Raw genomic sequence first — 16433 nt, 5'->3', positions numbered from 1 at the left:
TGTTTCTAGTTGGTATGATCCATGATTCCTACCCTGGTTGCTGATGTTTAGACCTCAATACACTCCAGTCTCTCCAGTTGCTGACTCAAGTGCACAGGCCCCAGTGACTTATGGCTCCATAAAATCATAGATGGTTTGGGTTGGAAGGGACCTTTAAAGATTATGTAGTCCAGCCCCCCCTACTGTGGGCAGGGACATCTTCAAGTAGATCAGATTTCTCAAAGCTGCATCCAACCTGACCTTGAACACTTCCAGGGATAGGGTATCCACAATTCTCTGGGCAGCCTGTTCCAGTGTCTCATCATTCTCAGCGTAAAAAAAATAATCTTCCTTATGTCCAATCTAAATCAACCCTCTTTTGGGTGGATTTTAAACCATTACCCCTTGTCCTATCACTGCAGGCCTTGGCAAAAGTCTCTCTCCATCTTTCTTATAAGCTGCCTTTAAGCCCCTCACACTCCTGTTGCTGGTGTATAAACTCCTGTACACACTCATGCACTTAGAAGAGAGATCCCATTCACCCATGAAAATGGTTAGGAATGGAGGTAAGTAAGAAGACAAGACAGACTGTGCTGATCAGGTGCAGAGCACAGCCAGGCGAAGTATACTGAGCAGCAGCCTGTTCACATGTGACCAACTCCTTTTATCGCATCGTGCCTCCACTTTTCCACTCTCATTCCTCCCACGAACCACACTGATCCCTGCCTTTGCTTCTTCCCCTAACTTCCATAATACATTTTGTATAATCCCAAAATGCTCTTCCCTGGTAAACTCTAATGAGTCCCTTATCTCCTAGGCAATAACCTCCCTTAGTCCGTATGGTGCTTAGTTTGGTGCTCTAGAGAGCCTGACAGTTTGCTCATCTCGATGGGTTTCATACCTGGACAGTGAGCTGCCCCCTGTGGCAGTGCTGGGGGTAGCTGGTGAGTGTGCTCTGTTCTCTCTGAACAGGTTATTAGGTTGCATCTGCCTGTTCTTGTTCCTCTGTGCTCCTTTGTGTTCATGAAGATGAGGCTTTAATCATATAACCTATCACTTCTTATTTTTTGTTTGCTTTGCTTAGCATGTAAATGCCTTTGTTACTGGTGTCATCCCTTTTCTTTTTAATTCATTGCTGAACACATGTACTGACCAGATCAAGCAAATTCCTCAAAAACTTCAGGGAAAGAATTTTATATGAAATGAAAACAACTTTACAGATGATTTTTTTTTTCTTTTACCTTTTTCTAGTTTGAAAAAGATTACCTTGAATTTAAGAACCAAATTGCAGCATTGTACGAGTCCATACAAGAATATGTGGATTCCTGGTTTGAGAAGACTGTAACTGTAAGTAATGTTACAAATGCAGCCCCTTTTTTCTGGTGCTCAGAAAGGCTGTGGCTCCTGCTGAACTCCTTCATTACTCCCAGAGTTCTGTACTGTGATGGTGGCTGCCTGAGATAATGTAGGAGGACATCAAGCCTATTACAAGTGTTCTAAAAGTTGCTTGCAGAAGTGCTGGAAGATAATCTTCGTAGTTATTTGGTACCAGTTTTATGTTCCATCTTTCCTTCCCAATTTTATAGGCCTATTTTTTTTTTAAGTTTTTCTTTCTTCATCCTGGTGTTCCCCATGCTTCCTGTTGTATTTCTAAGTTATTCCTGTTGGACTGTGTCGTGGGTTAGGTTGAAAACTTCCTCCCACACACAGCCAGTCACTCCCCCCTCCCCCACCCCCAGGAATGAGGGAGAGAATTAAAGGATAAACGGGAAACCCGTGGGTTGAGATAAGAATGATTTTAATACAGATGATTTAATACACAGTATAGATGCTCACCACCCTCTCGTATGCGAAGCCCGTCTCGTCCCAAAGCTGCAATCCCGGACGAACACGAGACCCCGAAATAGAGAGGGGCAGAGAGAGAGAGAGAGAGAAAAGAAAGAAAAAAACAGCAGAGCAACAGCGCAGCAAACGCAAAAGAGCAAAAGTGCAAAAGAGCAAAAGCGCAAAAGCCCTTCTTCCCGGCTGACCCTCACTTTTATACTGGGCATGACGCTGCATGATGTGGAATACTAATTGGCCAGTTTGGCCCTCAGTCTTACGTTCCACACAAATCACAAGGGGAATCGTGTCCCCCTTGTCCCAGCTATGCTCCCCCCTTAACCCGCCGTGCTTCTGCACTCCGGCACACTGAAAAGTCCTTGGCAGCTTGTTATCAGCGTTCTTCTCAGAGTGAGCCTCTGAGTAAAACCAAAACACGGAGCTCTTCTAGCTGTTAAAAAAACACCTCTGTCCCAGCTAAAACTAGGACAGACTGGCAGAAGTAATGAAATAATTTCTGCCATCTGTTACCTTAATGTCAGTACTGTTCATTGGTTCAGGCCCTGATCATGATACAAGGTGTTAATGAAGCATGAGTTAAGGTATATGTGTTCTACCACAACTGTTCGTGGAAAAAGAGAGTGATGATTTGGGAGTCAGAAAAAAATTAAATATTGCAGTATACTGTAGTGATAGCAGTTTCTTGATTCATACTATGGTGAAATATTCTAAATGGGACAAAATACAGAACTAAAATTCACTAACTTGTCTGTATGGACTTTTCAGTATTTCTTAGAAAACAACTTGCAAACTCACATAACTTATATTGTAAATTAAAAAAAAAAAACAGTTTATGAACAATGACTTTCTGAACTATTAACATCTTCTGGAGTAAGTGTTCCATCCTGCTTTTTTTAGACTGAACAGATGCTGGGACTTCTGATGAAGCTTGAACAAATAGGAGAAAATCATATTGATCTTAATGAGAAGTATACCATTGTCCTTCAGCAGTACAGCCAAGACTTAGAGTTTGTTCAAAAACTCTACCAGAAGCAAAAAGAAAATCCACCTATACCACGTAACATACCACCAGTAAGAACGAAATAAACGAGAGAGAAAAAGGACTTTGCTGCTTGACTGTTTTTAAGTTAATGGAAATATAACCTCGTATCTACTGTGTTTTAGGTAACAGGGAAGATTATGTGGGCTCAGCAGTTATACAGAAAAATTGACCATCCAATGACGTTCCTTAAAAAGAAAACCACACTTTTGAAGGTTGGAAATCAGCAGACTCCTAAGTCTCCTAAGCTCACTTTTCTAACAACTTGTATTCAAGCTCATCTAACAGGATAGGTGTCAGTGTTTGCTCCAGGATTTGAATTATCTTTTTGCAGCATTATTATTCTGCAGCTCAGGACAGTTACTTCCCTTGAGACATTAAGCTGATGACTTAGGCCAGTGCTTTTGTCCCTCCTGGGGCTTGACTCATGTTAGTGCTGATAGTAGCACTGTTGGACGTTTACCTAAGCTTAGAGCCTTCCAAGCCTTTTGTCTGCTGATGAGGAAAACTGAAATATTTAACCTCAAACCCTAGCCATGCTTCATGAAAGAATATAATTTTATAGCTTTCTCAATGGGACATCAGTGCCTTGTATAGGTCATAGTATAGACTTGATTTTATGGGCAAGATGGGGAGGAAAAATCAGGAAAAGAGTTATGTTGTTTAGAGCGGTTAAATACTTCTTAATAATTGAATTTCTAAGTATATTTCTGTGTTTCTGTGTCTTACCTTCTCTCTAAAGTAGCATAACTTAAATATTTCTATTTGTTCTGTTTTCCTAATGGTGGTGAGGAAAAGCCTAGTGGATGGCATTTCTACTGTGTTAGACTCATTGAATTGTTTAAATGGTGTTTGCTTTCCCTCCTGCCCCTCCCCCCCCCCCCCTTGAATTGCAGACACTGGAAATGAAAAAGGTTGTTAAGAGCTACAATAAAATGGCTGCAGTTCTTTTGGAGTTTGAACTTATTTATCATAGAGCCTGGTGCAGGTTTGCTGACCAGGCTAGAAATGCTCTGTGTGCTTCCTTACTTGTCAGGCACCCAGAAACCAAGGTAAATATGATTTATTCTTTCTATTACTGTTGCATTGTTTAGTATTACATATGCTACTTTAATCATATCATGGGTAGACGAGCACAGCATTAAACCAATCTTAATATGATTAAAAAATAAACTACTTGAAATAGTGTAATTTTTTTTGGTTTTGTGTATATTTATAGTACAGACTTCATCATGTCTTTTCCTCATAAGGTGCTTGCCTCATTCAGGGCATAAAAGAGGCAGTACCCAGCAAATATGTATCTATTATTGACTTATCTAGATCTCTTTAGATATTGTTTCATGTTTTATTTTCTATGTTAACCAAAATTTTAGTCAAGGAAGGAATTTTTAATTCGATGATGGTCTTTTCTGCGGTGGTCAATATCACTGTGTTGAGTGTATTGCTATCGTTCATTACTTTGCTTTCAAAACTGCTTCCTGAGACAGAAAATCTTACCATTCTTACTTCACAGATTATTTTGTCTGCTGTAATTTATTTAGCATCTGAATAGCATTTAGTGCCCCCCAAAGTGTACACAGATTAACCTTCACAACATTTCTCCTTAGCCTACTGATGAGGAAGCTGAGATGATGTGGTGTTACACCACAGAGTGTAACAGCAGAACTAGAATTAAGTTTAGGAAGTCAGAGGAGCCAAGTGGTTAGGGCACAGTGAAGGAGTCGCAGGAAATTGAAATCAGTGTAAGATATTGGTTGATTAATACTTTGGAAAATCCAGGTATCTGTGTAGAAACATGAGTATCTGTTTTAAAAGTCTCTAGTCATCTACATCTTGTTATATGTTCCAGTTATATGACACTACATGTAACCACCAAACTACTGCCTTATTTTCTATTCTTTTTTTTTCCCCCTGTACTGCTACGTGAAGGAATTACTTGTAAACTTGGACCCAGTGGTCCTGGAAGTACTTTATGAAACAAAATACCTGAAAAAAATGCATTTTGAAGTTCCAGATGTTGTCCTTGGCTTGTGTGCAGATGAAGAACAGATTAGAAGACATCAAATGGAGTGAGTGAACACTTTTTGGATTTTATTCTCATCTGCAAATGGGAATCCTTAGCTTTGAGTCTGTTGGATATGCTTTTGGATTTATTATCATTTTTATCTCTGATGGAGTTTAATTGAAATTTAATTGCTTTCCTGGGCATTTCCACAGTAATATTGATAACATGCAGTTGTTCCTGTCTCCACAAATATCTCATTACTAGAAAATGTGTACATGCTTTTGTTTTGCTACTGCAACAGAAGGTCTGTAAGTGGGGCTCCTAGGTACTTCTAAGGCATCTATGCACAATAATATAGAGGTTACACTTCAAAATATTACAGTTAACATCAAAAACATTTTTCTGTTAGAAAAACAAGCTGGAATTTATCACTTAGTTAAGGCACAACCCAAACATTTGTATAGGTAATACTTACATCACCTAAGTTATAATATGCTCTCTCATGTTGAATTATAGAATAGTTTGGGTTGGAAGGGACCTTGAAGATCATCTAGTTCCATCTAGCCCACTGCCATGGGCTAAAACCTTCCCCTAGACCACTTTACACAAAGCCCTATCCAACCTGGCAGCCCTATCCAACACTTCCACAGATGGGGCATCCACAACCTCTCTGGGCAACCTGTTACAGTGTTTCACTACCCTCAGACTGAAGAATTTCTTCCTTAGATCTAATCGAAATCTATTCTCTTTCAGTTTAAAGCCATTGCCCCTTGTCCTATCACTACATGCCCTTGTAAAAAGTCCCTCTCCAGCTTTCTTGGAGGCCCTCTTTGGGTACTGGAAGACTATTATAAGATTTCCGCAGAGCCTTCTCTTCTCCAGGCTGAACAACCCCAAGTCTCTCATCCTGTCTTCATAGGAGAGGTGCTTCAGTTCTCAGATCACCTTTGTGGCCCTCCTCTGGACCCACTCCAATAGCTCCATGTCCTTCTTGTGTTGGGGACTCCGGAGCTGAATGCAGTACTCCAGGTGGGGTCTCATGAGAGCAGAGTAGAGGGGGAGGATCATCTCTCTCGACCTGCTGGCCATGTTTCTTTGGATGCAGCCCAGGATATGGTTGGCTTTCTGGGCTGCAAGCACACATTGCTGGGTCATGTTGAGCTTTTCATCGACCAACACCAGTTCTTCTCCTCCAGGCTGCTCTCAATCCATTCTCCGCTCAGCCTGTACTTGTGCTTGGGATTGCCCCGACCCACGTGCAGGATCTTGCACTTTGCCTTGTTGATCTTCGTGAGGTTCGCACAGGCCCACCTCTCCAGCCTGTCGAGGTCCCTCTGGATGGCATCCCTTCCCTCCCGCTTGTCAACCACACCACACAACTTGGTGTCATCTGCAAACTTACTGAGGGTGCACTTGATCCCACTGTCCATGTCACCAACAAACATGTTAAATAGCACTGGCCCCAGTACTGACCCCTGAGGAACACTGCTCGTCACTGGTCTCCTCTTGGACGTTGAGCGGTTGACCGCAACTCCTTGAGTGTGACCATCCAGCCAATTCCTTATCCACCGAGTGGTCCATCCTAGTCAAATCCATGTCTCTCCAATTTAGAGACAAGGATGTTATGAGGGACAGTGTCAAATGCTTTCCAGAATATCTGAAATAACTTCTGATGATTTTAAATAATTTCTTTCTGCTTCTTGTCATAGTCCAATTCTGTGCTGAAAGCGTTCTTTGCATTCTCAGAGATGCTGATTATTAATTCTCTAACTCTTTTCTTATAAACAGTGTAATTTCACACCATGTCTTGTGAGACAGGAAGAACAGAATAAAAATACTGTTTTCAATTTCCTGTTTTTTAATTGTAATTAGTTTTCCTTGGAAGAAAGTTTCTCTAAATTGATCACAGTCACTTTGCTGGAGGTACTTATTTCCTCAGTTTGGTTCTACTGTTGATGGGGAGAAAGAAGCTTAGTTTGAGCTAGGAAGAGCTGTGAAGAGTTCTTATTTTTAACATGGGGTTAGAACTTGCAAATCTTATTAACAGAAAACGTGTCCAAACCTCTATACGTTTCAAATATCTGAATTAAGCACATTCGAACATGATCGTGTCTTACAGACTCCAGAATCTGTTGATCAATTACAAAGAACATCTGAACGGGATTCCTGTTATGCTGAAACCGCTGATGAAACCGTTCATAGGACAAGTTGAGGATGCCCTTAGTCCGGGCCTGATGCAGCTGTCATGGACTTCCTTGAACATCAATAAATGTATGTAGTAGGAGAAGAAGTGGTGAACTGTTGATGCTGTTAGGTGGTACCTGCTGGATATTTCCTTGTCAGTTTTAGGAAAAGCCCTTCATGTGTACAAGGGGAAAACTTACTTGTAAATCAGCTTTCAGTTGAGGTAGACTAACACGAGGCTTTCACTTTTCTTCTTCAAAATGAAAATCAGCTATATAAACAGCAACATATGCAGCCTAAATCTGAAAGTGAAATGGGGCATGGGTCTGTGCAGCTGTTCATTTGTGACTCTGCCATGTGGCACTGGTGCGTGGGGCTCTGACCAATGCTTACGGCAGGGCTGGTCACCATTTAGTTTTACTTGACCCTTGCCTGACAGAGCACAAAATCAATGGCAAGTGTTTTTTTATGTTTGTTTTATAGCTCTAAAATGAATTTTTGTGTTTGGTTTGCATAGTTTAGTAATGCATCATAAGGAAGAACTTTACAATATTATTTATTTATTTATTTGTTCATTTAGGTACTCTCTGCACTGTGTTAAGTATCTGAATAGCTATAATTCAGGTTTTACTGGTTCTTTGGATCAACATTCACTCTGCTGGAAACTGGCCTTTTTTGAGAAGATAGAGGTTATGTAGCAAAAATATCTGGGCTACCTCCTGTTTCCTGCTACTGCAGCTGAAATAGAATCATCCGTAGAAAGGAATGCTTTTCTTGAGTGTATGCATCATGTCTTTTTGAAGATATGCAATGTCTAATGTGCCCAGAACGCATGTTGGACACTTACAAATTAGCCATTGGTTCAGTGTATACAAAATAAGTCTGACCTGCCAGTGATGTACTGAACTCATTATGCATGAGCTGAATGTCTTAAGTGCCTTACTTTCATCTGGTATGTGGAGTTACGGGGGCCCATGGCTGCCTTCTAGACTAAAACTCAGGAGACAAAGCAATAATATGGATTTAGGACTACCTAATTTATATATTTCAAAAACCCTAAGGTTGGATTATTTGTCCATTTTAGTCAATAAAAAAGACAAGTTCTATCGTTAACTCCCTAATAGGAATAAATTATGTTTTCCACTTAAAGCATCAGCAGGCGGACACCACTGTCACACTGCCATGTCTCAAACATCTTAGTGATTTCTTTCTACATATGGTAAGAAAGAATATTGGTGATTGAAATGATACTGTCTGGTAATACCAAAAAGACGAAGGGTGTCAGATGACATATTTCTTTCTTCTTTGCAATGAAATGTATGAAAGGCAGGGAAAGAATTTATCCAGTCTATTCAGAAACAGGAGATTTTACCTAATTTAATAAACACATCTGTTAAAGCACTCAGTTTCTTTCCAAAGTAAGTTAGGTCATATGCATAAAAGAAGACATCTAGTGGCTTAACCAGTATGTAATCTTAGCTGGGGCAATTTTAGCCATTGAATTTATAAGTTAATTACAATTATAAAAGTACTGGATTTCACTGTGTGTGTATGTATGTAGAAGGACCAAATAGTTTTTGGATAGTCGTATCCTTTCTGTTTTCCATTGTATTTTGTTGATCCTTTTTGCTACAATGTTTTTAATACAAAAAAGAAGAGATATTTTGAAGGCTAGTGTACTATTTATTATAAAACGGTTTAATTTAAAGACTCCAAAGTAAAGCAAGTCCATCATGTTTCTATTTCAGGCCTTAATTGTGTGTTTCGTTGCCATTAAATTGTCATTTTGTTGTAATACGTGGAGGGGGGCGGAGGTAAGGGGAATGAGAGATGAGATTTAAGAGGTCTGTGTTTTGCATGGTTTGTTTTCATTTTGTTTTCCTTGCTTAGTTATTAAGAACGTTTACAGTACCCTGAGGGAGTTGGACTATGTAGTCAAAGAAGCAGCTGATACCCTGGAATGCAGAATTGAAAGAATTCTAGAGGATATGTCAAACACCGCTCTGATAATTTTGCCAGAAGATGAACCTATGGATGTGCTTTCTTTCCTGGAACAGACAGAAAAGCTTGCTGTCTCCGCTGCTCACAAACTGTCTCAGTAGGTTTACTAGTTCCCAGATATCAAGGCCATATTTGGGAGGCGTTATTTATGTATTACTTTTTTTATGCATAAAGAGTTTAATTTTAACATTTTATTTTAATATAGTCCTAGTCTAAAGCAAAATAATGGTCTCAGGATGCAGGGGAGAAACTTCCAGGTATCTTGAATATAGTAGATGTAAAATTGCATGTGTAGTGTTTAGCGTTTCTTATTTTTCTTCTTTTGGCATTCTAATCAGCAGCAAGAAAAATGAAGATGGATAGGACTTGAAATCTCATCCCCATGTTAGTTGCTTGATTCTTAATGCTAGCTAGCTAATGTAAAACTTCCCATTCTCCCCGTGCTCCAAATTTTTTGGCCTATGCTTATTTTCCAGATTATAGCAGAACAGTTGTTCAGTTCTTCTCCAAAAAGATGTCCATGCTCATTGTGCAAAATAAGATACCTTCTATTTATTTTTTTTGTTTTTATTTTACTAATTCTGTTTTCACAAATTATCTTACTTCATCATCATGATAAGCCTGTTCCGTTAACTATAGCTGGAAAATAACTTTTTTTTTCTTTAATTATTATGAAGTCCAGTTGAATCAGATATAACAGAGTCTGCTAAATGTGTTTCTTGATAGTCTACATATCTTAATGTCTTACATTCTCTGTATGCCCAAGCAATAGGAACAAACTGAAAAATATAAGGGTATTTCCCTGCACAAACAGTTCTTCACAGTGCAGTAGGACTGGGGGTGTGTGCCTGAAAAATAATAAAGAGTATTCCTTACGTTTGATTACCCGTGGGTGACCGTAAGGTTGTTTTTGTAGACAAAGTCAACAAGTGGAATGCTCTGTGTATGAACTGGTAGATATTCTTAAGGACAGGCTGAAAACAGATGCTGGAAGAACTCTGGAGGTAAGACCTCTACAGTGTAAAAGGTAATCTTTTATAACCGAGTCAGATGCTTGATATTTCACTTACATGGTGGATAATATGGTTACTTCCCTAATAATTTCCCTTTAACTCTTCAGGATTCATACACTTGTACGCGTCTCGACATGAAACATAAAACACGCTGCCAAGAATGCCTATCCTGTAGTTACTATAATCTGATAGGACAGCTTTGTCAGAAGAATACTGACTCTTTAGTCAGATGTGAGTCTGTTTTTTTTCAGATATGTTTAATTTTTTAATATCACTTTAAGATTTTTTTCCCCAAGCTTATTGTGGTAAAAAAATATAACCTCACTTAAATATTATATTTGTTTAGGCACGAAGATTTCTTTAGAGTCCTTAAGACACCGACTGCGTGTTGTTGACTCTCGGTATCAGAGGATCAAGTATACAGAGAGACAGAGGGTTCCTTTGTTCCAAGCTGAAATTCAACTGGCTATTCCAAATGTTGTCTTGAGACCAAGTCTTGAAGATATTCAGGTAACAAAATAATTTCACATCTCAGTCATTTATGGTAAAACATTTATAAACACATTGGTTTAAAACAATGTGCAAATTTAAGCTGGTATAGGAACTAAAAGAAAGGGGAAAAAAGATTAAAAGTCACTTGAGTTCATGACATCACTGGGTGCTAAGGACATGAAGCCAACGATCAGGTTTGTTATGCAGGCCAGTAGAGGAACTGTTTTCCTAAAAGCTCAATAACTCACATTTACAAACATCTGCTTAGAGGCAAATATTTTGTAGTGAATGCAAAAATAAAAATGAATACCATTGATACGACCAATTCGACTTCCTGGTCTCTTTGAACTCTTTCAGAATATAAAACGATGTTATCTGTTTAAAGTATCATTCATAAGTCAGCATTCTGCAGTAGTGAAACATAAAGAAAAATATTATGAGTCTGTCATGGTTTAATCCCAACTGAAACTAAGCACCACACAGCTGCTTGCTCACTTCCCTCCTCCCTCAGTGGGATGGGGAGAACAATAAAAAAAATCCTCGTAGACTGAGGTGAAGACAGTTTAATAGAACAGAAGTAAATAATAATAACAACAACAATGATAATAAAAGAATATACAAAATAATCGCTTACCCCCTGCTAACTGGTGCCCAGCTCGATCCTGAGCAGCCATCGTGCTGACCCTGGCCAACTCTCCCAGTTTATCTACTGAACAGGACGTTATATGGTATGGAATATCCCACTGGCCAGTTTAGGTCAGCTGTCCTGGCTATGCTCCCTGCCATCTTCTTGTGCACCTGGTAGAACATTGGAAGCTGAAAGTCCTTGACTGCTTAGCAACAACTAAAAAACATCAGTGTAGTGTCAGTATTGTTCTCATACTAAATCTGAAAACACAGCACTCTACCAGCTACGAAGAAGAAAATTAGCTCTCTGCCAGCCGAAACCGAGACACAGCCTGAGGCCCTAATCTGTGGAAAAATTTGAACACTCATTTAAACTTATACTCATTCAGCAAAATTCTTACACACATACTTACAATCTCCTATGGTGTCTGAAGTTATTCACAAAGTAGTAGTTGTTTATGGTGATGAAATGTGGACTTTTCATTTAGCATTGTCACTGTCAAAATAAGTAGCTGAATTCTTTCTCAGATTTTGTTTGCAGCCTTCATGGTTGAGAAATCAGACCACAAAGTGTAATTTTAAAATACGATAGATAGAAAAAGTTATGTAATAATTTATGTAGCTGCCTGTATAGATTATAGACTATACCATCACAAATTCAGACAAATGCGTTCAGACATTCTGATGTGAATGTGAAAACTATTATTTTTAATAATAAATAACTATGTTTGTAACCGGTTTAAGGGGAAATAGTACTATAATTGAGTTATAATCCCCAGTGATTCATGATTACTGCTCATAAAGTTCTCTTATGTTCTTGTTTGAAAACCACATAAATGTAGAAGAACTATGATAAAGCTTTATGGAGTACTCTTTCCTCTGATAAAATGCATTTTGAGTGATCCTACTTTATGCTTATTAGAATATTTCCTGTAAAGATAGAGGTGTAATTTTTCCATTTTGATATTGTTTGGAGGATCCCTTTCCCCCACCCGCCTCTTACTTGTCATAATCTCTCTATGTGCTTAAAGTGAATGTTTTGCTGTTTTCAGAGTGCTGTAAACAAAGCAGTAAATATAATATTATCAATAGCCAAAGATATACCCCTGTGGAAATTTGCTTATTTACATCATAAACAGCAGCAGGTGAGTATTTTATTTCGATTATTTTAAAATGTTAGTATTTTGGTTAACATTTCTGAATCTCATAAGAATATGTTTTGTACCAATACTTTGACTTGTAATCTGGTGGATCTTCCTGTTAAGTGAAAGCCTAGTTTCAAATCTGTGTATCAAGTAATTGTACCTAAGAGTAATAATTCATAAATCTTATGTTGGGTGGTTTCTAATAATAAAATAAAAATTTGCTTGAATTATTTTAAATATACTGTTCAAATATGGTGATGATAGTGTAGATAATGTGTGAAAACTAACATTATCCACGGGTACTACTAGCTGAGTATAAATTATTATCAGTTTTCCCAGGCAAAAACTGTATTTTAAATTAAACTTTCAGGCTGCATTCAGCACCTATAATGCTACAGTAAATACAATGTAAGTATTTTAACTGGCATTAAAATGAGCACTAAAACCTTGGGGAGGTCTGAGGTATAGATAGAAACTGAAATTTGTTGAAGTACAGAAATGCACACTGATGGTAATGAGATGGCCTTAATTCTCTCCTTCAGTAACGAAATACAGATCTATGTAGATCTGTGCTGAAAAGTGTCTTTGTCAAAATATCTTTTTATTTTGTTGATCTGGCATGAAAAACAGATCAGCTCATTTCAATTAAAAAAACCACATTCAAGTCTTGCAAATAAATAACTAAAGAAATAAACGAGGAGAGAGTGGGTTGAATTCAGTTTCCTCAAGCAGAATTGTTTGCTTATTTTCAAGCAGCCAACCCCCCCACCGCCTACAGGACCTTTTTTGGCCAAGAATGGGTCTAGATCGTAATTCTATGCTAAAGAAAGCATGAACACCTGAGCGGTTGTGTAGGAGCACAGTTGTACTTGTATATGACGCAAATTTGACAGATGTCGGAGGCGATTAATATAGAGCTCCACACGGTGATTTTTTTATAAAATCAGCTTTAACACTAGAACTATAATTCTGTAAAAATCCAGGCTAAGAACAAGGAGTCTCCTTGTGGATGCTTTCTCTGCATTTTCTATCTGTTCTTAGAAGCACTTATTGTGTGTGCATTATTGGGCATTCTATAATGTAAAAAAAAATAGATAAAACTACTGTACATGTGTGTTTTCTTGTTTAATTTGTGCCAGATTGAACAAGCTGTTGCTGTAGAGCTGGGTGATGAGAGCAAACTTACCAGGATGGTGGCACTGAAACCTTTAGACAAACAGATCATCGAGCATAAAGATGTAAACAAAGTGGTGATCCAACTAAGTACAATTATTTTATCTCTCAAAACTGAAGCATCGGATCTTCTGAACAGGTTTTCTGAATTTTCAGGCGTCTGGAACAAGGTTAAATACATATTTAATAAATATGTTGCTGTGTTGTGAAGACTTCTAAATAAATTTGTTTGGGTTGCATAAGGAGACTGTATGCTCAGTAGGAACCACTGATTTTGTAGTAGAATCCTTATACCAGTAGTACCTCCTCTGTCTCCTCTTTGTTGACCAGAACTTGTCATTCTGTATCAATTAAACCATCTAAGGAAGAAAGCAGAACAAAAAGGTATGTTGGGAGCATAAACAAGCTTATGCTCTCATATGCTTATGCATCTTTCTCGTAGCATCTTGTCTGCATAGGTTATAAAAAAGAATAATTTAGCAGCATCTGAGAAAACGTGGATTACAAAACTGTTCCTGAATATTAAACTGACTAGTTCTTCTTCAGCAACCACTGCTGAAAGCAGCTTTTCTATTTCTTCACAAAAATGATAAACCAAATCTAGGAAATCTTTCCAGTAATAAGGATTCCAAACCAGAAGAGAATCTGAACTGGTGGAGCTGTCTTCATTAGGAAGTGGGTCACATAAATGGTGAAGCTCCGATGGGTGTTTCGGCAGGAGATATTTCATGAAATAAAACCTTGTGTACATTCTGACTAGTGAAATCCAACTCTATGTGGATGGACAACTACTGGTCTTACCTATCGAAGGTTCTTTAGTCAGGCTGAGAAACAAGGCAATCAAAACAGAAGTAATCTTATCTTTGTAACTACTCACTGTTTTAACTTCCCTTTCCTAAACCAACTCATAGGTGACCGCATTCCCACAGCTGACTCTCTTACAGTTAGAATTAGGTCTAAGATAGGGAATTTTCACCTTTTATGGCTTCTGGGGTTCCAAATCTTAATGCTTAGTTACCTCAGTTTTTGGAGATATTTTTTGATAGTGTGTTATTTCACTCAGACAAGGCACAATCAAATTGGATGATGCAGTAGCATGGTAATGTTTCCTTTTTTACTAAAATCTTAGTCAATTAGTCTGCTCCTTAACCTTATAATTCCTTAGGATTGGCAGTGTTTCCCTGTCTTTATAATTTCTGTAGAACCTCTGAGAACTGTGACTGGTAACTCATTGTTGGCCAGAGAAGCCGTAACAGCTTCTCGTAGACCTCACAGTGCAGACTGTAGATGAACTTCACTGAGCCGGGTAAAGATCATTTGTCTGTAACTGAACCGAGAATCTAACACATTTACTGAGCTGGTGACACTGAAGCTCTAGCCTCTGCAGAGTCTGGCCTACCTTATGAAAAGGAAGGATGCTCAGTGCTCTGTTGCCTTTTAACAAGCTTCAACAAGCTAAATGCCCCTCATCCTTTAGATCCATCCTTCCCTACCAAACTGTGCTTGCTCCAAATGGCCAGTCCGTTTGGAGCTAGAAACTGTGGTTAAATATGGTGTTTCAGGAAGAGTGAAGATGACTGAGCACAATCACTACCATTTAAATATCTGTTAGAGGATGTGAGCTTCTTTTGGGGATCTGCAGGCAGAAGGTAGAAAGAAATGGGAAAGAAATATTTCCAGCAAAGTTCTAGCAGCTACGTTGTAAATTTTGTAGTAATTATATTGTTATACCAATGTAGTATTTATATTGTTATACCAATGCTAAATAATATTAAAATAAACTTCTTTTACATAGGATCCAGAGGAAAAAGTGAGAGAATTTGTAGATACTAAACCAACAATGGCTGAATTCCAAACTCAAATCAGATACTTTTCTGTAAGTATTATATCTTTAATAAAAATGAACTGTTCAGAGAAATTGTAGTGAAATTATAAGATGAACACTTGTGTTTGTCTCAGCAATTAGAAATGCAAATCAGAGAACTGCCAAATCACTGTGTACTGGAATCACTGGATATTGCGACAGAGTCATTGAAAATAGCCTTAATTCAGGAATGCCGCTCAAGACAAAGAACATTTGGATTAGCTTTGAATAAAAAGTCTGCCACAGACATGGATGAAATTTATTCATTCATTGAAAATGTTAGCAAGAGATTGAGCAAACCTGTCCATGACCTTGACGATGTACGGGGAGCAATGGAAGCACTAAAGGAAATTCGAGAGAATGAGATTAAAATTGATACAACAGTTGGACCTATAGAAGAATCTTATTCTGTGCTTCATAAATACAATCTGCTCTTTCAAGATGGAAATACAGAAAGAGTTGATGGATTGGCTTATGCTTGGAAGAACCTAAACACACAGGTATCATAGCTGTTTTATTTCTCAAATTTTGTATATAGCAAAGTTGTCGTCAGCCTTTTTAAGGTTGAAATGCTAGAACAAAACTGTTTTCTTACTTTGTGCTTTTTTTCCTGCCTCTTTTACACCTATTTTTCCTCTTTGTCTGTATGTAGGCACTGCAGGTTGAGGACTTGCTGCTGAAGGTACAGCCAGACATGAAAACAGATTTACTGAATGGTGTTCAAAAATTCCAGATTGATACTGCAGAATTTTACAAAGATTATTATGAAAAGTAGGTTACCTGTGGTTCAATACAATTATGCTTCATTGGTGATTGTTCAAAAATGGTGTATCAAAAGGGCTTCAGAAAATAAAACACAGCACAGACTCAGTGTATATATGACAGCTGATAAAAAAGCCTAATTTCAGAATAATAAAAGATGGGCAGATACTCTTGCTGTCACAGATTCATTCCCATAATTTCGATGCTGGAGTCAGTGAAATTCCAGAAGAATTATTTGGTTGGAGGGAAAAAAAAATTCTCAATACAGATCCAAATTTAAAGTTTTTTTTGGCTTCTAAACTCAAAA

The 16433-nt window shown here is 38.2% G+C and overlaps 1 protein-coding gene across 1 annotated transcript in view; it reads left to right on the top strand.

Moving 5' to 3' along the window:
• LOC104375270 (dynein axonemal heavy chain 5) overlaps positions 1-16433 on the top strand; it is a 168285-nt gene that overhangs the window by 21413 nt on the left and 130439 nt on the right. The window contains exons 15-29 of the mRNA XM_086609153.1: positions 1231-1326; positions 2719-2892; positions 2986-3075; positions 3757-3912; positions 4790-4929; positions 6985-7136; positions 8940-9147; positions 9967-10054; positions 10171-10294; positions 10410-10573; positions 12235-12327; positions 13467-13670; positions 15296-15376; positions 15460-15864; positions 16017-16135. Coding sequence (XP_086465279.1) covers positions 1231-1326; positions 2719-2892; positions 2986-3075; positions 3757-3912; positions 4790-4929; positions 6985-7136; positions 8940-9147; positions 9967-10054; positions 10171-10294; positions 10410-10573; positions 12235-12327; positions 13467-13670; positions 15296-15376; positions 15460-15864; positions 16017-16135 — 2294 coding nt within the window. The remainder of the gene's footprint in view (positions 1-1230; positions 1327-2718; positions 2893-2985; positions 3076-3756; positions 3913-4789; positions 4930-6984; positions 7137-8939; positions 9148-9966; positions 10055-10170; positions 10295-10409; positions 10574-12234; positions 12328-13466; positions 13671-15295; positions 15377-15459; positions 15865-16016; positions 16136-16433) is intronic.

Source organism: Tauraco erythrolophus, chromosome 3, assembly GCF_009769465.1.
Source record: "Tauraco erythrolophus isolate bTauEry1 chromosome 3, bTauEry1.pri, whole genome shotgun sequence".
Lineage (NCBI taxonomy): Eukaryota > Metazoa > Chordata > Aves > Musophagiformes > Musophagidae > Tauraco > Tauraco erythrolophus.
This window is presented reverse-complemented; position numbering and strand designations above follow the sequence as displayed.